This window comes from Cyphellophora europaea (assembly GCF_000365145.1).
Source record: "Cyphellophora europaea CBS 101466 unplaced genomic scaffold supercont1.1, whole genome shotgun sequence".
Classification (NCBI taxonomy): domain Eukaryota; kingdom Fungi; phylum Ascomycota; class Eurotiomycetes; order Chaetothyriales; family Cyphellophoraceae; genus Cyphellophora; species Cyphellophora europaea.
In genome coordinates, this window is record NW_008481797.1 from 2,003,176 (window position 1) to 2,024,401 (window position 21,226).

The window sequence follows — 21,226 nt, forward strand, 5'->3', positions numbered from 1 at the left end:
TCGAAGGCAGGTTGGACAGAGTAGCAGCAGTAGCAGTAATGACAGACGCCCATGAGGCCAGTCGGGCTGTTTGATGCTTGAGCGTGCGCAACGCTGTTGACCAGGTTGGTTCGGGACAATCAGGCATCACACCGAATCTGAGCAAACGAAGATGAGAAGACCTGGATAGCCGAAGCGTAAACCTGGTGGCCACGACGCACCACAACGTAGAGTTGTTCAGAGTACTTAACCAACAACTAACAAGCATCAAACAGAGAGGCTTACACCCTGACAGGACGTGAATTCCTTTGCGTCATTGTCTTGCTGATCCAATAGTCAGGGTTAACAAAACCGGTCAGGATTTTCTGCCTACATGAAAGCTACTGTATACGCGCTCTCAAAGGCTTTGCAACAGAGAAAGGTTCGTTCACCACATGGATTGTGCAAAGACTGAAGTCAAAAGGACCAGAGTACTTGAAAAAGCCGAAAGAGGCAAGACGTAGGGCAGAGTTCAGCAACCCACGAAACGTCCACAAGCCCATCCATCTCAATCAGTCTCAGTCCCGCAAAGAGCCCCCCCCCCCCCCCGGCGGTTCCAGACCCAGACAAGAAGGCACTCCGTACCCCCCCCATTGTCCATCGGCTCGCAAGAGTGCTTACAGTATCATAGATCCGGACGAGTAGCAGAACGGATCCGCGCCCCTCGGTCCCGACAACCCCTCTCGGTTCCGACGCCATGCCCGCTGCCCGCTTTCGCGTTCGCTTTTCGCGGGCCCCCGTGAAAGTTGGCGTCCCACACGCCGGATATGTCGGCGGCCGGCAGCTTCGGCTCCTCTCCCACGCCGGAGAGCGCATGTTGCGCGAAGCAAAGCGGGGCCCTAGAGCGGGACTTTGCGGGGCTGGCTGCTGGCTGGCTGGCTGGCTGTTGAGAAAATTGGCGTTGGAAACGTAGAGTAGAGCGCTGATAAGTCGGCGAAGGAACAGGTTGTTGGGGGATTGAGGGTTTGGGGGTTTATTGGAAGCTTGAGGATCTGGGCGGATGCCATGAAACTGCGTTGTGTGTATGGGCACGTGTAGGTTGTATGGTATGGGACTGGATTCAGCGCGAACGGAGCACGCGCATGAGACAGACTCTTAGGTATGTTTGATGATACGATTTGGTAGATGATATTGTTCAGAAGCCGCTGGTTTGGCTTCGTGCTCACTGTATGCTTTTCCAATACTGTAAGCCCATAGCTGGTGCATACATCCTATGCTCAAAAGACCTTCCTGAACTTTTGCAAGGGAGACGCCTCGCATTGCCTGCTCGCCGCCCTACCAGCCAGAACACTCATAAATCGTACTCGTCGTAGATAAACCCTGCTTTGACTTCAAGAGAAATTCATGTCTCGCATATCTCGACACTCGCCCGGTGGTGCTCGCCCTCCTGCTCACAAGCCGCGTCGACATCGAAGAAATCGTCAAACGCCTCTACGCTCTTCAACGGCGCATCGGACGCCTCTCCAGCACCGCCCTTCAAACCTTTGCCCTCACCCTCAACCTCACCACCCTCGAACTCCTCCTCATCCTCACCGTCGTGACAGCCAATGGCAAATCCCGCGTAGCTCGAACGCCTCGCCTGTTCCTGCTGATCCGCGGCCTCATCAGCGCTGGGACGCCTCCGCAAGAGACCCTCACGCCTCCTGCGCTCCTGCTCTCGCAGTCTGCGCTGGGCCTCCAGCATGCTCATGCGCTTCGCGGCCCATGCCTCCATCTGCCAGGACGGCAGGGCTTTAGGCTCCGGGACCAGCGTCGTCAGCAAATTCCTCTCGTGGCTCGTCACCGCGAGGCCTAGGCTGATGAAGGTGCCGAGGTTGCAGCCCGAGGTGGTGTCGCTGGAGGCGATGCTGGGCTCGACGGAAACAGGGGAAGGGTACTGGAATTCATCGTGCGATGTGGAGGAGGGAGATGGAAGGGAATAGTCGGCGTTGGTATTGAAGCCGGGAGAGTCTTGTGAGGTTGAGACCGGTGGGCTGGGTATGGACAGGGAGGCATTGCTGTAGAGACGGGCGCGGGCACGGGCGATGACGTCGGTATAGTCCTCTTCTGAGTGTGTCGAAGGTGAGGCGGGCATGGTAACGGATGATTTGCGGTTAGATGACGAGAACGAAAACGAAGACATCTCTGGTGCTACTGGAGGGTTGGTATGCTTCGAGGTCATATCCGTCGTTGTGTTTGTGGAAGCTTCGATGTCGGATACATTATCGGAGTTGTAGCCAGAATCGGTACTCCGATAGGAGCGAACAGATTGCTGGCGCTGGATCTTGCGGCGTTTAGCTGCTGGCTCGTTGTCGCCGGTAGCAGAAAGGACGGCGTGCTTCATGGCAGCAAGCTCGGCGGCTGGGAAGAGACGCTCGACGAGAGACATATTGCAAGCAGAGCTGGCGAGTGAGGGGCACGAGTATGCCAGCTAACAGTACGCTTATGTTGCGTGGTGTATTCCAAGGCTCTGTAATCGAGCTGACGGTCCTACAGTCTAGATTGATGGTTAAATTGGCGTTAGTGATAGAAAAATATCTTCAAAGCGACAACACGAAAGCCATGAGACGGGGCCATCTATTTTTTATGAGCATGCGGGATCGCCAAAGCATATGGGGAGTTGGAGGGGAGAGCTTGGGGATTGGCTTCGGTCCCGATCACATACCCCTGTAGCGATGAAGCAAACCTTTGCCCCGTGATGATTTGAGGACCCCAGATGGGGACCCCACTTGGGAGCGCAATCGAAGGCAAAAAAGGGTTGGCAGACTGCTGAAAGCGAATAGCGCACATGCACGCAACGCCGGGCCCAGGCGAGCTAACGGCCGCAACGATCAGAAGGAAAAGCTGGATGCCTTGGCCGTTCGGAGTGCGACGGGTGGAGCATTGACTGTTAACTGCACATGGTCAAGAGTAGCCTGCTGACCCTCTGACCGGAAGCGAGGCTGCCCAATCAAGCCTCTGTGTCACTCTCGCTCTTCCGTGCGTGGCTTGAGGGCTGAGTGGTGGTGAGAACTCCATGGTGCTTCCTTGTGTCCTTGGTGTTACTGTTGGGACATGATAGAAGCTGTCCGAGTCTTCGCCGTGTCGTCTATCTCGGATCAGAGGAGAGTTGGTAATCATTACACCGTGCTGACCGCCTTTGATAGCACGACACCGAACAGGGTAACCTCCGAACGGGGTACGCTTTGATCGGCCCGGAGAAAACGTGCTGGAAGAGGGGGGCGGGCTGAGATTCCGAGCGTGCCTCCCGTGCCTCGGCTCGTGCACCTGACACTGGCATGAGAAGGTTCTCTCCAAGGCCACTCATGGACGCCCAATTTCTGACATTGGATGGCGTCCGTTCGGCGGCGGACCAGCAATGTTTACGAGCTCTCGTGCCCAACATAGTCCGGGTCCCGCTCTCTCTGCTGCCGCCACATACGAAGTACGGACTCGCGCTGCACCGCGTCCTCGACTTCTTGGCCTTGCTTTTCCTTCTTGACTTTGAGTCGCCATCTTCCCTGGCTACCTCGGCCAGCGTTAGAGTTGAAGTCGAGCGTCCACTCTAAAGGCAGTTTACCTTGTCGCTGTCCGTCTGCCGTGTCTTCCGCCTCGGAGCTCATCCATCGGTAGCCGGCTTTCAGTATTACATTGGCATAAATTGTGAAGAAACCCCAGCCCAAACGATGGATCTCGTAGGGCGGGAGTTGCAGTATGACCCGTGGGTTCCTAAAGGTTGGGTGCTATGCTGATCAACGGTCGTCCTACGATGTAAGCACTTTGGACTCACTAGGAAGACTTGCACCTCCTCGATCAGATCAGTTCTTGACGGACGCACAAAGAACTTCCAATTATGCGTGTTCTTGGAGCCGGACTGATCAGCTTTGACGAGATGGTGAGTATTCCCAATGTATAGGGTTAGTGTCTCGATGGTGTCTGCATTATGCTCATCCGACACTATTTGTGCTTCGAGCTCTCTTGCCGCGTAAGAGTGTTTGTACTTTCGCCGCAGCGCAGCTTCACGAGTACGGTCTGGCGAGGCAGTCGTCAGGGTTCTGCACATGGGGCAGCGGCTCTCCATCTCGCTAGGAAGACATGTCGTGGGGACATCTTCCAGGCCGACGATTTGCCTTTGATCCGTGATTGAAATGTCGCTCCACACTTTCATACATTCTGCACAGAGCGTGTGGTTGCACGTTGTCGTCACTGGTCTGAGCATCAGACAATGACAGATGGCACATAAATCGTCGTGCTCTATGGTTTCGGTCTCTGCCATGCGGGAGGACGGTCTTGACCGGGGCTGACGGGTAGTCTTCCTCTTCATTATGCAAGTAGCATGAACATCAACCACGAGACATGCGCGGGCAGAAGCTGAGAATGAACACAAGAACGTTGTAACCGTTGACGACAAGTAACGTCGAGATGGAAGGAACCGGCAGCAAACGCCATTAGAGACGTTCAGAGCATTAGACCATTTTTGTGCACTCTGTATAGGGAACTCATCCTCCCACCCCCGCTTCGAGCCTTCGACAGGCCTCAAGTTCCTTTGCACTTGTCGTCCAGACCCATGTCACTGTCATCTGTGCCAACGCCGCAGGTTGACAATGCCTGGCATGTGTACTCCGAGGCTCTGCATCAACTACACGACAACAATAGGCCAACCAAGTCCGATTCGTCCGACCAACTATATCATCATCAATGTCGATGATGACTCGTATGATGCATGGGATTCTATTTCCGATCCACTAACAGACTTCCAATCTCCATCTCGTCTTTATCCGACCTTCATATGCACGCCTCATCAATGAGGTTGCAGATTCGAGGAGTGCTTTTGGACGGCTAGACATCCAATGATGCACCTGGTAAAATCAGCCATGGCCCCGAGTATGCTGCCTCCCGCGGACCTGACGCAAGTAGATAATGGTTTCAAGTATTGCTTTACGTCGCTTCTCTGCTTGCTTTGCATCATTTCCCAGACAGTCATACACAGCTATCACTACCAGGACCTGGCAGAAGACGAGCTCGCTTCATTACAGCAACAATCTAAACCCCCGTGAACACCTGAACGACGCCATGGAGGCCGTCAAACAAACACTCGCCCAGAACTTTGGTGGCCCTGCCCATGACGCCGCCAATACAGGCCAGAAGTTCAGCATCGAAACCGATGTTCCTGATTTGAGCGGCAAGGTCGCTTTGATCACTGGAGGCAGCGAGGGAGTTGGCTACGCCACAGCCTACACTCTTCTCAAGCGCAATCTTGCCAAGCTATTCATCATTTCTCAGCGTGAAGAAGTTCAAAACCAAGCCGAGGGAGATGTTCGCAAACAGCTTGGCTCCGAGCACGCCGAGAAGATCACCTTCTTTCAATGCGACTTGTCCGATCTGCTCGCCGTCACCGATATCGTCAAACAAATCAGGTCACAGACGGATCGCCTCGACATTCTCTGCCTCAATGCTGCCCGTGGAATTATGACATACCAGACGACCGACTATGGCATCGACCGGTATAGTCCCTCAACTCTCTCGACCTGACTGATAGCTGATAGCTGATTTCCTAGACACATGGCAGTCAACCACTTAGGTCACGTCACCCTTACCTCCCACCTGCTTCCCCTGTTGAAGAAGACGGCCGAGTCCTCCACCGTCCGGATCCAGATTCAAGCTTCGAACGCCCATCAAGGTGCTCCCAAAGACACCAAGTTCGCCACAATCGACGAACTGCAAAACGATCTCGGCCCTAATCCTCAGTACGGCCGCTCAAAGCTTGCCGGTATCCTCTATGCGCGTTACTTGGCTGCCCACCTCACAAAAGAGCATCCCAACATCCTTGCCAACGCAACACATCCAGGAGTCGTCGAGACCAAGATGTCTACCGAGGACATTCACGAGCCGTACCCCAAAGCTGGCTATCTGATGAGTGCGGGCCTCAGCCCTTTCAAAAAAGATATCTGGGAAGGTTGTGTGAGTACGGTGTATGCTGCGACTGTTGTGGTAGAAAGCGGTCTCTACATTTGCCCACCTGCGAAAATCGGTAAGTCGTTTCCTCATCCGTCAAGCATGGCAACACTGCCAGATATGCTTCCTCTAGCTCTCCACGCGATGCAAATGTGCTAATACCTTTTCAGAGGAGGGCAGCCCGTTGAGTCAGGATGCTCAACTATGTGAGAACCTGATGAGGATCACGGGCGAGATCATTCAGGAGAAGTTCGGCGCACAGAGCGTAGACAAGGGCTGTCCTCTCAAGGACTATTAGGCGATTGCTGCTCGCAACTGAGAGCCTTGATTGGTGGATCTCCACACTAGACCTCTTTAGGACACTTTCACTGCCTGATGTCGAGGCATGCTTGGCGGGCTGTTTGCCATCTTCCTACGTGCCTTGGTACGATTACAACAGGCTCGAGGGCTTGGAGGCCGTAATGTTGAGAACTTCGTTCATAATATGCATACGTATATGTAATCCATTCAGCTCGTTCATGTACATTGACACACGACACGATGATGAATCAACAACCAAGAATATAATTCCCTTCTCTAACCTTCAGCATTTCCGTCTGTACATGGTTCTGTTGCTCAACAACGCTTTATCGCTCCTCTACCACACGTATCCTCTGCATGCACTGTGCTCATTCCGTATAGTTCAACGCCACGTCATGGGAGTGCGAGATGCCAATCACGTCACGGTGAGGAGGTTGTGGAGGTTGTGGTCAGCCACAGGGCACCGGAGTGTGGGGGAGGCACTAAGTCGACAAATCTCGTTGGGTCAAGAGCTACTAAGACCCGCGATCGAGGGAATAGAGAGGAGATTAGTTAGTGGCTAAGGGGAGATTCAGTACTCAAATAGCCGAACGGTCTTTGAGGAGCGTGGAGATGGGAAAGAAGGGATGGGGTTTCTCACGCGGACGTACTACAATTGCGCAGGTTTTGTGGCTAGGGAACGCTGCGAGTACGAGTCTGTGGGATGCTCATGTCGAGGTGCAGTGACGTACATGCCTGCTGACGGGATTTGAGGCCCAGCATGATTGACGACAGGTATCGTCAACAAACGCATAGCGAAAGACACTGGAGAGAGGAGTTTATGGGTAGTATCATTCGTATGCGGCTGCTTCCATGCAGCTCCTGCCGCTAACATCTCATCGTGTTGTCTCGTTGTCCCGTAGGACTAGTCGCTCCGCTCCTCGGTTCCCCTAGTTGGACTTGGCGCCATCATCCTTGTTCTTCGCCTCCTGCTCCTCCCTCTCCCTATGCTCACCATTGTCGTCCTCCTCGTCTTCCTCCTCCTCATCCTCCTCCTCTTCACTCTCGAGGCTGACGAAAGGATCATGCATCCTGCCTGCCCTCACGATGGTTGGCGAAAGCTGGCTTCGGATGCCGGCATCGGTGTGATTGGCAGTGCGAGGAGCGTCCGGAGGAGAGCCTTTGCTAGGGTCGGCCAGGATCTGGCTGGGTGGTGTGGTCGGAGCCGAACCCATTGGTTTTGGGAGGGTTTTGGACGTTGGAAAGGGTAGGCGGTTTGTTCTAAATTTGGGGCGACTGTGCGGTATGTCAGAGTCGATTTGTGGCGGCGACGGGAATGGGACCCATCAAAGGGCCATACCTTGTGATCGAACAGTGCCCGCGATGGCTATGTTATTGTGCCGAGACTGTAGGATAGTTTCTGGCTCGTGGTAGGAAAAGTCCGGAAAGGTTGTGGGTTGTGTTTGGATTTGAGGTATTCAGAGACGACAGCCTTGTTGTAACGCATCGCGAATGCCGAAAAGGGCAAAGCGTCTGTTCCGAAGGCGGACATTCATTTTGATTCTGTTTGCACGCAATAGACGGCAGCGGGCTCGCGGCGACTGCCAAGACTTGGTAGACCTCACCACATTGACGTATCAACAAAGTCCCTGGACTTCTTACCAGGCTTGCTCGGTGTCGACAGCTCGGTCATATCGTCGTCCTCGTCGAGACCAAAGTTCACTTCCGGTAACAGGGGTTGGAATCTAATGTCACCCTCTTGCTCGCTCAAGAGACCAACATTGATTGCCTTGGTGGTGGTCAACACAATTGGATTCCTTCCCTGCAAAGCTCCTCCGACCCAAGAAAATTCGAATTTTGAAGAGACGACACTGGAGACTGGAATCTGACAAGTCGCCGGCGGCCTGGTCTCCGAATACCATACGATGAGCTTCGGGGCTTTGCTTGTGGTTGCGATTGCAAGAACGTTCGGCTGTCGCGGATGCCATAGCAGCTGGCGGACAGGGTCTCTAAGGACGATGATCGAATGCGCGTCCGGATGCTCTGATTGCCATAGCCACACTGCTTTAGGGTTGTCAGCGACCGTTGTAGCCAAAAAGGTCTGGTCGGCATTGACTTCGAGAGCTGTGAGATCTCCTCCTGCTGCAGGGTCCAGGACAGCGTCGAAGGCGCCCTTTTGCAATGAGAACTCATCGACATTGTTCTGCTGCCAGAGGATTGACTTGCTTCCATCGATAACAGTCGGATGTTTCAAAATAACGAGATCCTGCACACTCATTGTTCTATTCTGCTGGCGCCTGACCAGGACTTGCTTGCTGCCGTCCGAGGCGATCAAAACCGTATCGTCATCACCAGTTGTCCACTGGAGCTTCGATAAGCCAAGACCGTCAAGACCAGAGGAGATTCCGAAAGGCCCAAGATCGAGCTGCTTCAAAGGGTGGCCCATCGAAGAGAAGAAGTTGACAACCATTCCGTGCGCGGCCGAGTCCCAGACGGCGAGGACCGGCTCTCTGTTCGGGGAGAATAACAGTCCTTGTGCATCAAAGGTCGTGATGTTGAAGCTTGACTGGACCGAGATGTGATCGTTGTCAATGCCCAAAAGGGTTACCTGGTCTTGTCCCTTGTTTCGTTGCAAGATGGCCAAGCTGCGTCCGTTGGGGGCTTTGGCAATGCTCCGAGCGCTGGAGAACTTCACATGGGCGATATCGTCTCTCTGCGGCTGTCTGATGGACAAGATGAATGCAGTACCACTAGCTTCCAATAGCACGAGCACATGATCCATATCAAGGACAAAGTCTGCATAAGACAGCTTGCCAAATTGGTCTCCGATCTGATAGTCGCATACGATGGGATCATGGCCTCGATGGTCTCCATTGGACGGCAATGTGTCGGGATTGATGACAACCAAACGAATGCTGTCGGAGAGCAGAAGCCAGGGTGTAGTCACATCAGCCTCAAGGCCCGTTGCAGCCCATTTCAAAACTGTCAACTGGCTAAGGAAAGTGGGTGACACTTTTGCAACGGGTCCCTGGTGCAAAGTCCAAAATCTGCCTCTGTCGTCGGTCTGAAGGAGGTGTAGTGTCTGCGAAGGCTCGACTAGGGCGATGTGTCGGCCGTCCTGAGAAACGGCAGGCCTGTTGAGGGCTCGATGGAGTCAGCGCGCACTCGCATGCATAGAGTTCGCAACCTACCGGCTCCGAAGGATGATGGTTCCAAACTCATGATGGTTCCTACTGCCATTCGACTCTATCTGAGCACGCACTGACGGGCTTTTGATGATATATATAATACATGGTGGTGTTTGCGAACGTCGCAAAGAAGGTTAGCCTGCAGTTGTGGACGCGCAAGGCAACAACACACTGGATTCCGCCAAGAGTGCACACTTGACGCCCTGCGTGCCCGTATTATCCTGACCACCTCCTGACGTTCAGCCTTGTTCTGCACAACTCAACACACCTCACTTTCACACATGGAGAAAGCGATGATCCAGAGTACAGTGAGTACAGGGCTCTTGATACATCTGGTGTCACAGCTATGGTGGTCTTGGGTATCACTCAAGATTTTGGCCCGTCGAAGCATCGAAACCTCGAAAGAACATGCACCTCGTTGGGAAGGTCGAAGCTCTGAGCTGGTCATGCTATACAGACCTTGGTATATCGCTGGGTACTCGCTGCCATAGCGAGCGCAAGATGCTCGGCTGATGGAGTTTCAAATCCGTCAGCTGGCCATACTGGCTACTCCGGATACCCTCGCATCGACGCGAGACATGTGACACCCACTCGGTCTCGAGGATCCCATGCATATTCTATGGGGCATAAGCACGTCGTCTGAGTACAAGAGAGTGCAGCTTTCTGTCCCACGAAATTGACGCACTGCATTTGGGAGGGAGTGCCGTTGTCCATTGCTTAGCATGCTGAGGAGTGCAAGTTGGTCGCTGCTCAGCATGCTCAAGGCTAGAGTTCATTCACTACTCACCATGCCAAAGAGTGCATACTGCTTACCATCCAAGATGCTAGAGAGCAGAGTTGCTCACTGCTCACCAAGTCAAGGAGGGTAATCTGCTCATTGCTAGGCAAGTCAACGAGGGTGGTTTGTTCACTCCTCGGCATGTCAAGGAACGCAGTTCATTCACTGCTCAGCCTGCGACGGCCCCACTACTTTTCTAACACACGCAGCCGCCACTATTATTGTCTCGAGTGACAGTGTTAGTGACTGGAATCACCTTCTCGACGCTTCCACCGAAACTATTTCTGCCCTCCAACCACATACATTTTCTTTATCACCTACCACCACCTTTGCACCAACTCCTTGGAAGCCTATCAAGGACAACTTCTTTATTTAGCTCACAGCATCTTCCAGAACATCATCGCTCAAGCTGTTTGTTGGCGTTGTCCACCTCTCATCACATCCAGGCAGGCCGCCGACATAAGAAGCCGCACCATCTCCCATCAAATAGACCTGGTAAGCATATCCATTACTTATATACTTAGAACTACAGCTGATGTTGCCCTATATCTCAACCAAAAGAGCAAAAACATGTCTGGCAGACCCTCAGATAGGCCCAGAGGTAGCCGAGGAGGCAGCGGTGGACGTGGTGGACGAGGCGGAGGGACAGGTGGTCGGAGTATGTCGCTCTTCCCAGCCTTTACAAGATACTAACAGCTGTCCAGACCAAGCTTTGACTGCTGGCCAGCGTAATACTCGCATCAATGTCCTTCGCAGCAGACTGCAACCCCATACCACGGACGAGAACCTCCTCACAGCCTATCTGGCAGCGAATCAGTGGCGCATCGATGCAGCGTCCACACAGATCCTCCAGGACCACAACCAGGTCGAGGGCGAACGCCTGGCTATCCCTAACAACCCGCCACTAGGCTCGAATGCCCAAGCAGATACCAGCACCTTTCAGCAGACTGTTGCCCCCGTTGCTCAGCCTACACAGGCTCCTCCATCTACCCAGCCTGCTGCTGCCACAACCTGGAACGCTGTCATCACTCAGGCCGCCAAAACACTGATCGACATCCTTCGGCAAGCCAACATACCATCAACTAGCCACCTTGAGTCGGAGAGACGTGATACGGCACGCCTCTTCCGCGACAGACTTGCCCAGAGGTACCTGATCAATGCTGGCGATCTGGTTGCAATGGAAGAAATCCTCCTCCTACACCTTGCTGGTTGGGACATTGGCACCGCCATCGCCAAATTCCAAACCCTCCGACACTCTCTGTGCACACTGCACGCGCACTTCGACCATTTGCGATCCAAGTTGACCGAGGAAGTCTACAGCCAAGACAGAGCCTCTCAGGAGCAGAAGGACGAGCGACTGACACTACTCCTAACCATTACCGGCCGCAGCGATTGGTTCTCTATCCGAGAATACCTCAAGCTCCGAGAATGGGACCTGCCACTTGCACTCGGCAACTGGTAGCGTCGAGGTATTGCGCCTGTAGCTCATAAGAAACACAAGAAAGGCGAGGGCCGTCGCTTCGACTACAACCTATCCCGTCGACCTATGCCTACAAGCGTGTCAGCACACCCCGGTGCTCACTCGATCGAAGGTGGCTGGGATCCTCTCTGGCACCCCGAGCGCCTCACCTACGGAACCGACGCCCTTTGCAACGGCTACGTCCGCCCACAGCCTGTCCGTCCGGCCCGCGACCGCGCCTTCGGCTTCCCCATCGACGCGGACCCAACCTTGTGCAGAAAGGCCCAGCCGACCCCAAGAAATTCCTCGTGGAATATATCAGCAAGGGCGAATACCGCCGCAGGCACTTCGTCAACACCTTTGCCTGGCCAGACCTGAACCCAGACAAGCCTGCTGACGACAGCTCCGACAACAACGAGGGCGATGATGCCACGATGTCAATTCCTGCCCCTGCCGCCGCCGCTACCACCAAGAGCGGACCGAGGCCTCAGACCAAGCCCAAGCCCGTCTCCTTCGACTTCACCAACCAAAGCCACCTGGAAAGGCTCAACGGCTTCCGCCGCCAGGCCTACTCGCGCAGCACAGGCATCCAGCGCCGCGAACGCGCGGAGAAATGGTCCGACGCCGAAAAACAAATGCTCTTCGACCTGCACCTCGAAGAGACCGAGACCCTGCGCAAGCAGCCTGGCAACGAGGCCAAAACCAACTGCGAGCTCGACCCCTTGATTAGAGTCATGCGAGACATCAAAACCAAGTGGGCGGCGGCGCTGAACGCCGCGTTCGAGGGCACGCAGCAGCCCGGGTCAAAGCCGGGACGACGGTGACGGGAGGCACGAGGAATGCGGACAGCGTGGCGACGCATCGTCTGCGGACCAAGGAGCTTTGTGACGAGTTTGGGCTCAAGTATTCGCCGATCAACAGCGAGTTGAATCGGGAGAAGAGGGAGAAGGCGAGAGCGGAGGAGGAGAAGGAGAAGGAAGGGAAGGAAGACGAGGAGGGAGAGGAGGAAGAGGAGGAAGAGAAGAAGGATGATGAGGCGGAAGAGAAGGGCGAGTGAGCCGAGGCAGATGAGGAAGTGGAGGGGAGACGCGTTGAGGCTGGAGGTGGAGGTGAGGGAGTGGTCAGCCAGAGATGTGCTTCGTTGAGTCGACGAGCGAGGCTCAGCCCTCTCTGCTCAACCTTCTGTAAATTTAGGATATGCTGCATATGGGCATTGGAGAGGCCTCCGGCGATTATCAGGTCTGTTCTGAGAACTGCTGGTGCCCTCTCAGTGTCCACACGATCCCAAGAAATGGTTTTGATATGCGGAAGCACATCTGTAATCCAAACTACGGGAGCAAAAGTCGATGACAGAGAGACAAACAGGCCAGCCACTTCTCTGGAACAAAGTAAACATTTGTCTTGTAGCCTATGGGGTCATCAAATAGCTGATAACTCGAAAGTCCGATTTGTTCTTCGCCACATTCCTAGGCACCAACAGTGCTCCTTCTGAGACAGTTGAAGCGGGACTTTTGTGTGCAAATATGAAAACCCACATTCTGCGCCAGTACAAAGATCTTCCCCCAAGCCTTGATCCATTCGTGTTGATGTTGGGTAGAAGTACATTGCTTGCTCTAAGACTCCAACAGCGCTGGGTCCATGCGATTGTAGCGTTTGTGTGGTGAGCAGTAGCCACACCGCAAAAAGAAAATGGTTGCTGCACTAGTGCAGAGAGCGATAGTCATAAAGTCGTGAGCTGGAGGTAACATGTCCAAGCCAACTCGAACACATACTACAGAACGCGGATGGATAAAACCCAATGAGCATGTCGAAGGAGCGTGTGTTCATCAGAAGTTCATCTTCAGACATGTCAGCAGGATACCTTCAAAATCCGTTGTATGGACTTACCCGTCGACCCCTTCCAGCAGTGTGAACAGGCTGCATGGACGGAGAGTAGAAATACTGCTGCTGTTGCTGCTGTTGCTGAGGGTAGCCGTACATGCTTGCTGGCATGTTCTGTGAATAGCCCGGAGGCACGACCCCGGCGCTCATGACAGGGCTGGTCGAAAAGGGCACTGGCGAAGCAGCCTGATTCTGCATTCTGAATGTATCGATCGTTGACGGTGGGGTAGCGTAGCCGTTAAACCCAGGTGGCGCGAAGCCGGCGCTGGCAGAGCGTGGCGCACCTCCTACGAAACCTTGGTACTGACTTTGAGGCGTCATCTGCTGGTAAGGCATGCCACCATAGTTCTGCTGCGCTCCGAATGCGTTGATATTGTAACCAGGATAGCCGAAAGGGTCGGCAGATCCCGAACGGACTGGACTGGCTCCATTTTCGAGACTAGGCATGTATGTTCCACTGTATTGGCGCTGGAAGGTGGGCGGCTGCGCCATTGGTGCTGGTTGCGTGGACGGGCGGCGGTCGTTGACGGGATGCGCATGTCCAAAAGATTGTTGGTGAGGCTGTCCGGGTCGAGCTGACATCCCAACTTCATCCATGAGACGTTTGTATCCTTGGTTTGGCTGAGCCTTGATCTTCGTAAGGACCTTGGTGATGTTGCGAACAACATCTGGTCTCATAGCATCATCCAAGAATGGAGTGGTCAAGATCTTAAAGATCAGAGTGACGCCAGATGTCTGGTCGCGAAGGATCTGCTCAAGTACAGCGTCGTTGGAGCTGAAGAAGAGTGCTTTGAGTATCAAATCCCTAGCTTCAGGCTCGTTGCGTTGGTTGATGATCTTGAGAACTGTCAAATAAGCCACCTTGTGCGTGCAAAGTTGCACCAGATGGGGTGCCAGCCTAGGGGCCAGAACCGACCGACGACGTGGGAACGAGCACGTATCGAGTAGCCAAGTAAGCAATAACGCCCCGTTAGCGTTCGTCGCTAGCTGCACGCTGGACATCGCAATAACAGCAGCCATCACTCTCTGCTGAGGTTTGGTAGAGTAGTGAGATTCCAGGCATGCCCTCATGGCACGCGCGCCGAAACGACCTTGTGAGACCTCAGTCATGTGGCTGAGCATGGTCTCAAAGATAAAGTCGTTGTACGGGGAACCAAAACGAAGGCAGCATTGCAAGACATAATTGCCGTACTGGTCGAGGAAGAGAGGAATGGTGTACGGGCGGAGGTTGTCCACAATGATGCGGATCTGGCTGTCGGTCTTGCAGACATCAATGATTTTCTGGGCTGCCCAGGTACCATTCTTGTGCACGCCAATCTCAGCCAGGTGCGGCGCAATCTGAACCAGCATCTGCTCCTTGATTTGCTCCGAGCAGAACTCGAACAGCTTTTGGACAACAGTGTTACCCAAGTAGTCGGACGAAAGCTCGGCGATTTCAGGGAGCATGTCCATCGCAATTTGCTCAATCTCTTGTAGGCCACAGGTGCCGTTGTCAATGCGCTTTCGAATGTCACGGAGTCGTGGTGCATCGTACATCCGAGTCGCACTTGGTTCAGGAATGGGAGGAACTTCTCTCTTCAGCGACTTGTACGCAGCAGCGCTCTGAATGTTGGCGGAGATGACAGGGATGTCTTGAGGGGGCGCACCAAATTCGGTGACGATTTGTAGTATTTCGGGCTGCAGCTCGCCAAGTCGGTCTACCATTGAAGCAGACGTAGAGGGAGCAGCAGACGATGGCTCAGGCATAACATCGCCCTTAGCACCAGCACCGGAGGGTTTTTCATTCTCCGCGGATGTTGGCGTCAGCATGGGTTCACTTGGAGTCATGGCGTTGGACGTGGGAGCCTTTGCAAAACCGATCCTGACTGGACCGGCACCTGGGAAGATCTCCTTCCCGTTAAGAATCTGACGAGCACGAACGGCATTGTCAGCATTTTCGAAATTAACAAAGCCACAATTCTTGTGAGTAAGAACCCTTGTCGATTCGATAGGGCCAAAGCGGCTGAAAATGGCGTCCAGTGAAGACATAGTGGTCGAGTTGGGAATAGAACCGATCCAAAGGGAGCGGGACGGCTGCAAATCGGTCTCATCAAAGCCTTCTCCTAGTCCTGCAGAGCCATCATTCAGGTTCAAGCCATTGAGCGCGTCAGTGAGCTCGTTGCCATGAAGCTGCATATCCATGGAAGGCTGGATATCCTCATGACTGGATCCCTGGACCAAGTTTCTCAACGATGTTCGCTGGGGAGTCTCGACCAGCCCGGCAGTTCTGGCCCGCGGCCTCGCTACACTGGCGTTCACAGCAAAAGCCTGAACGGCCTGGTTGTGCAGCCGAACCTTCTCTTGCACCGCTTGATATTCAGCTTCCAGCGCGGCAGCCCCAGACGGGGTCAAAGTGCCATCTTGGAAGTAGCCAGCATTCTCAAGCGTCTCGAGGTTATACTGCTGGGGCTGAGTGTTGACCGAGAAAGATCGGAAGCGATTGGAGGAGTTGCGTAGATGAAAGTTTGCCAGGGGATCGGCTCGAGACTGCTCGGAGCCGTCGTCGGATCGCCGCAAAGGCTCAACCCGAGTTTGCTGAGGAGTCTCGGCCAGCCCAAGGTAATCTAGAGTCCTCGCACCGGCTTCGCTCATGGCGTCCTTGGAGAAGCTAGGTTGGGAAGGAGATGATGCATCTTCGGCAGAAGAGATGCTGTTGAGAGTTGCTGCTCGAGCACGGGTGTTACCCCAGCTGGAGCCGAACGAGCTCCCGAAAACGCTTGACTGACCAAGAATGCTCGTTCGCTGCGGCATGCTACCAGCACGCAGTCTCGACAGAAGAGCAGCAGTCCCCGGGTTGGTGGAAGACTGGGCACTGTTGAAGGCATTTTCAGCAGCAGAAGTTGAACCAGGCCTGAAAGGGCTGGTCGAAGGAGTAGGTCTGGAAGTTTTGGAGGTTGTGGTTGTATTGACATTGGTGATACCGCTTGGGGCAGATATTCTTGACGGAAGAGTGCCAGCACGTCCCCGTCGGGCGGGACTGTTGATGCCGGTTTCTGTCAAGGGAACCAGGTCAGGAAAGCCGTCCTGGTTAGGGGACTCGGGTATCTCGAACAAGGGAGTGGAAGTGCCGCTGGTTGGCGGTCCCCAGATGTTAGGAGAAAGACCGGCTACAGACTGCAGCTCGCGAGTACGTTTTGGGAACAAGCGTGAGGTCTGGTCGTGCAGGGGAGAACCGGCTCCCATTCTAGCACTGGATAGACCTGCGAGGCCAGAAGGCGTGCCTTTGGCGCCCGAAAAAGGGGACTTGCTCGAAGGAATAGAGCTTGGGTCAGGCATAGGAGGCAGGGAGGAGAGATTGAGATTCAACTGCTGTTCGGGACGAGTGGTGGGGGCCATTGTCGTCGGGCGACTGTGCAGCCAGGTATATTATTTTGATTCGTTGCGACGATGAGCAAGACCCGTGATATAACGGAGAGCCTTGTTTGTCCGACTTCGAGTAGATTCACGGGCAACGAGAGCCAAGGAGGGGTGTGTGTGTGAAGATCCGCAAAAGATCAGTTGGATGGGTCGCACACTTTCGAAGATGTGGCAGGCGACTCGATCGACGGTAAAGCTGTAGAAGCTAGGACGGCGCTCGTATATCAATATCAGAGCAGAAGGCAAGATACGTTCGTGATTCGGTGATGTGTCCACTTAGATGTTGGGTGGACGACGAATGCGGGCGGTATTAGTGTTAGGGGGTAATCTGTTGCTCAGCACAAGAATACGGGATGCATTAGAGCAAGTATAGTAACACAGAAGTGAATGGAGTGCGTCTTGCGCGCCAGGCCAATGATGGAGGAAAGAGAGGAGGGACAGAGTATCGAGGTTGAAGGGAGGGAAGATGAGGGAGGAATAATAGGGGATCGACGAGAGAGGGATGTGAGGTTGCTCGACCTGCGACTGGGGCGGCGCACGGCAAGGCAAAGGCAAGGCCAAAAAGCTGCGAGACAGGCGAGTTGGAGACAGGCCAGGATGAAGGCCCGGAGGAGTCAGACTTTAGGCGACGATGGTACCTGCCAAGTCCCTGCTAGAATGTTTCTCTGCTTCTTCTGTGCCCTCTGGAGTCTGGCGCTTCAATGTTCCTGTCCTCTACAGCTATCTAACACTGCGGTATGCTTTTGTGAGCTCCCCGGGCAAGGACCCCCTGGACAGCCAACTTCTGCCTCTCCTTCTGAGACCGGCTCATGAACTGCCAAAGAGCCTACCATGACCACGACCACACTACAGCTTCTGTCCCGGACCACTGCTGGCGGGCCACGCAAGCCTCCGGTGCCTCTTCTGCACCCCCCCATTCTTCAACGCCTCTCTACCCTGTTGAGCGCGGGTGAGGAACACTCAAATACCGGGTCCCTCGGAGCGCACTACAGCAGAAAAGCCCCCCCTAGAAGCACCTGAAACCGTAGCGCTGGCCCTCCAGCAGCTCCACCCGCAGGTGACAGCTCCAGCCTCTTGGATCGATAGGCTTCTGTCATTCGAAACTTCGCGCTTGAAAGCCATGCTCTAAAGCATGTTGCGCAAATCTACTGGTTCGTGCGCCGCCGTGAGCTGCACGATGCGGAGGCAATAGTTGCTGCTCACCCGTAAGCTCCCCTCGGCAGACATGCTATGAACGACCAAGCTTTGCGGACTACATCACGGCTGCTATATTTGATTCCGGGCCGTCCAAGGCAATCCGAACCGTCTCCCCCAGATTCAGCTATCGCCATTCCATCTTGAGCTCTCTTTTGAAACAATCTTTTCGACGAATTGAGTCGGACCACCATCGCCGCTATCACCCTTGTTCCGCCTTGTTTCAGGGGCTTGGACCAGGCCCGGGGTGCGGGTCACGTGCATCTCCCTTCTGCCGACACATCACGCCAGCAAGGTGGGAAAAGTCCACTCCCCAAGACCGCGCAGTGTAGTAAGACCAGTGGCGTTTGCTCCCGGTATGAACGTGCTACAGAATGGACCACTTCGACACACTCCCAAGACCTCATTCGATGACCCTTTGATCTTTCTTGACTCACAAGATCGCCGCTAACCCCAGATTCCTGACTTGGCTTCCAAAGGCACAAATCCTCCGACACTCCTAAGCGACGAGCAGCTCGGACTCGCTTGGTGATGGCACAAGACTCTCGCCAGACTAGTCTGACGATCGATTGACAAATGCCTCTGTACAAGGATGACCCGGTCAAAGGGCAAACACATGGCCGAAGCCAGCTCGTGTCCCACGACGACGCTGGCCACATGCCATCACCGCCAACACAACTTGCTGTACCGTCATGGAACATATGAAGCCAACGCACGCGCTTCAGCAAGCCATCTCATGTAGCGATCTCGACGCCATAGAGCATCCTTGCCGGTGGAGCTGTTCAATGGCGATTGAGGGCTTCCCGCGGCGACGTGCCAACGATTCCTTGTTGTGCTAAATACACCCGGCAACGTCGAGCCGGTGTGGTGTACGGAGTACTAACTTCAGGTGGTCTTCAGGCATTGGACTCTGCACCGTGTGGTCCCCTTTGCATGGACATACGCGAGTAACACCACCGCCAGGGGATCAACTTCCGCTCCTCACCAAAGTCTTGGCGCTCTCCTGCCAGTTTCGATACTCCGTAGAAACCCACTGAGCGCATCTGTCATCGTCTCGCTAGGCTCCTGTTGCCCTCGGAGGAATTACGAGCATGTTCTGGCCTTTAGGCTCGACTTGCCTGAACTTTTAGTCGGAAACGTCCGCGCGGCTCAAAGTCCAGACAAGAATTGCCTCACCATCGGAGCTCTTGGCGCCAGCCATGGCCAGCCACAGGCTCATCCTGCCACGCTATCGGAGACACCTATCACTCGCGACAGAAAGAAAAACCGAGTCTGATACTGTCGTCACCCTTCGGTTCGACAGCTCGTCATCGGACGCGAGTGATTTCTGGGCAAGGCGACGCGGCCACCCTTGCTCGATCACAAAGACAGTGTGTCACAGAAATCATGCTGACCAGGCAACTCAACACAAGGCTGGTCCGAGAGCGACCCGAGGCATGCCGACGCGTCGAACCGCCCTCAGGAAGGCATTTCGTGGACTGGCGATCGGGTCGAGGTTCCAGAAAGCTCAGTCCGCTCAGTCCGCTCGCTACCTATCGGAGCCTCCACAATGGGCTGCTGGGTCGCCATGCCGTGCGAGCTTCGTAGTGGTGGCGCTTGCAGCATCATATCGTTGGTCGGCCCGGACTTGTCCTGATGATCTTGCATGAGATGCCCACTATCCATCCGTTCATTCCTCGCTCTTCGTCGCTTTCGGAGTAGCCAAAATGCAACACCAAGAATTGCTAACAATGCCACGACGGAAACCCCCACTCCTATTCCCACTTTTCCGCCTGTCGACAAACCTCCTCCACCATCATCTATATCCGGCTGAATAGTGACTGTGGCTGCTGGGGCGCTTGCCAGACTGGTGCTCACGTCCGAGGCTATTGCCGTGGCAGTAGCCATGAAACTCGAGCTACTAACACTATACGCGCTTTGCAGGGCCTGTGGATCGGGTGCGGAGAAGTGCTGCTTGCTAGGAGATTTGCATTTGATATACCCGTCAGCGTTCAGACCGCAGCAGTACCATTGCTCGTCCTCCGAGCTCCACACTATATCCTGGACTCTGAACGCGGAGCACTCGTTGTTGCAGACGGCGCGGTCAGTAAAGTCGCGGTCGGTGCAGGATCCGATGTCTGTCAACCAAGCATGAATTAGCACAGAGCTCTCCGGTGGGTGAAAGGAGGTTCAGGTGTGGATACGGAAGGGGGCTGAGGGCCGGGAGACGAACAGAATCCAGTCGCATTCTCGGTTTTCTGTATTGCCTGGCAGATGCCATTGCCTAGGCAGATACCGCCGCCCCCACAGCAGCGTGAGTTTCCATCAGGGGATTGGGTACCCGGGCAGATGAAGGGCGAGGAAACGCGGTAAATGTTCTGCCCGTTGTCGCCGGTGCGATTAGTGTAGCAACGATTGTCGGTGTCTGCCATTCTTGGCAGATTTGTAGGCTCGAGAGTAAATAAGGTGAAGCGCGGTAGACAAGTATTCTCCTAGACGGGGGTTGGCACCAACGTTGGTGTTCCTGCGTTCTGCTATATTCGGCCGTTGCACATTAGCGGCTTTGAATAACCGTTAGCCCGTTCCTGCGGGTTTGGGGCGATCCCAATTGCAGTGTGGTCTATTCGACTGATTCGGCCATATGGTCGATGCTCGGCCGATTCAGCTTCTCAATCCAGAATATCCACCGTTTGTACCTTAGAGACACGGCCGTAGTCGAAAGAGCACCTCAAACGAATGGCGATAGTGAGGATGCGCGACAGCAGTTGTTACAAAGCACAGAACTGAAATTCAAAGGTTGCAACTGTAGAAAAAGGGAACAGTAGTGTTGCGGTATGGCATTCGGGGATCGGGGACTGGAGACTGGCCAAGCTGCCTGGTGTGGGCGACAGCACGGGCTGGTTAATTGGCAGCAGGGCCATGGGTTCAGGATAAATTGGGCACAAGGCGCGGGCCAGAAGGCGACGGCACGGTACCAGGCCTGCCGCAGCTCGCAGATCAACGTGCGGGCCGGACAGAGCTGAACGTGCCTTGAGCAGTCTCTCCCGACTTTCGTGATGCTGGCATGGACCACTGAGTGGACATAGAGAGCCAGAGTCTCTGGTAGAGCTGAGGGCTCGATGTGACACTAGGTGAGGCTTT

The 21,226-nt window shown here is 54.5% G+C and overlaps 6 protein-coding genes across 6 annotated transcripts; 2 read left to right on the forward strand and 4 right to left on the reverse strand.

Moving 5' to 3' along the window:
* Positions 1-1,360: 1,360 nt before the first annotated feature.
* Positions 1,361-2,386, reverse strand: HMPREF1541_00748 (uncharacterized protein; the record flags this gene model as incomplete). The annotated part of the gene is made up of 1 exon (XM_008713053.1): positions 1,361-2,386. One exon carries the CDS (start codon positions 2,384-2,386, stop codon positions 1,361-1,363), a length of 1,026 nt encoding a protein of 341 aa, XP_008711275.1.
* A 973-nt stretch (positions 2,387-3,359) lies between these two features.
* Positions 3,360-4,300, reverse strand: HMPREF1541_00749 (uncharacterized protein; the record flags this gene model as incomplete). The annotated part of the gene is made up of 2 exons (XM_008713054.1): positions 3,360-3,719; positions 3,767-4,300. The coding sequence occupies 2 exons, from the start codon at positions 4,298-4,300 to the stop codon at positions 3,360-3,362; spliced, it is 894 nt and encodes a 297-aa protein (XP_008711276.1).
* Positions 4,301-5,049: 749 nt separating this feature from the next.
* On the forward strand, positions 5,050-6,229 carry HMPREF1541_00750 (uncharacterized protein; the record flags this gene model as incomplete). The annotated part of the gene is made up of 3 exons (XM_008713055.1): positions 5,050-5,480; positions 5,535-6,007; positions 6,102-6,229. 3 exons carry the CDS (start codon positions 5,050-5,052, stop codon positions 6,227-6,229), a joined length of 1,032 nt encoding a protein of 343 aa, XP_008711277.1.
* Positions 6,230-7,160: 931 nt separating this feature from the next.
* Positions 7,161-8,992, reverse strand: HMPREF1541_00751 (uncharacterized protein; the record flags this gene model as incomplete). The annotated part of the gene is made up of 2 exons (XM_008713056.1): positions 7,161-7,506; positions 7,836-8,992. 2 exons carry the CDS (start codon positions 8,990-8,992, stop codon positions 7,161-7,163), a joined length of 1,503 nt encoding a protein of 500 aa, XP_008711278.1.
* Positions 8,993-10,746: 1,754 nt separating this feature from the next.
* HMPREF1541_00752 (uncharacterized protein) lies at positions 10,747-11,638 on the forward strand (the record flags this gene model as incomplete). The annotated part of the gene is made up of 2 exons (XM_008713057.1): positions 10,747-10,834; positions 10,881-11,638. The coding sequence occupies 2 exons, from the start codon at positions 10,747-10,749 to the stop codon at positions 11,636-11,638; spliced, it is 846 nt and encodes a 281-aa protein (XP_008711279.1).
* A 1,860-nt stretch (positions 11,639-13,498) lies between these two features.
* Positions 13,499-16,891, reverse strand: HMPREF1541_00753 (uncharacterized protein; the record flags this gene model as incomplete). The annotated part of the gene is made up of 1 exon (XM_008713058.1): positions 13,499-16,891. The coding sequence occupies one exon, from the start codon at positions 16,889-16,891 to the stop codon at positions 13,499-13,501; it is 3,393 nt and encodes a 1,130-aa protein (XP_008711280.1).
* Between the last annotated feature and the right edge of the window lie 4,335 nt (positions 16,892-21,226).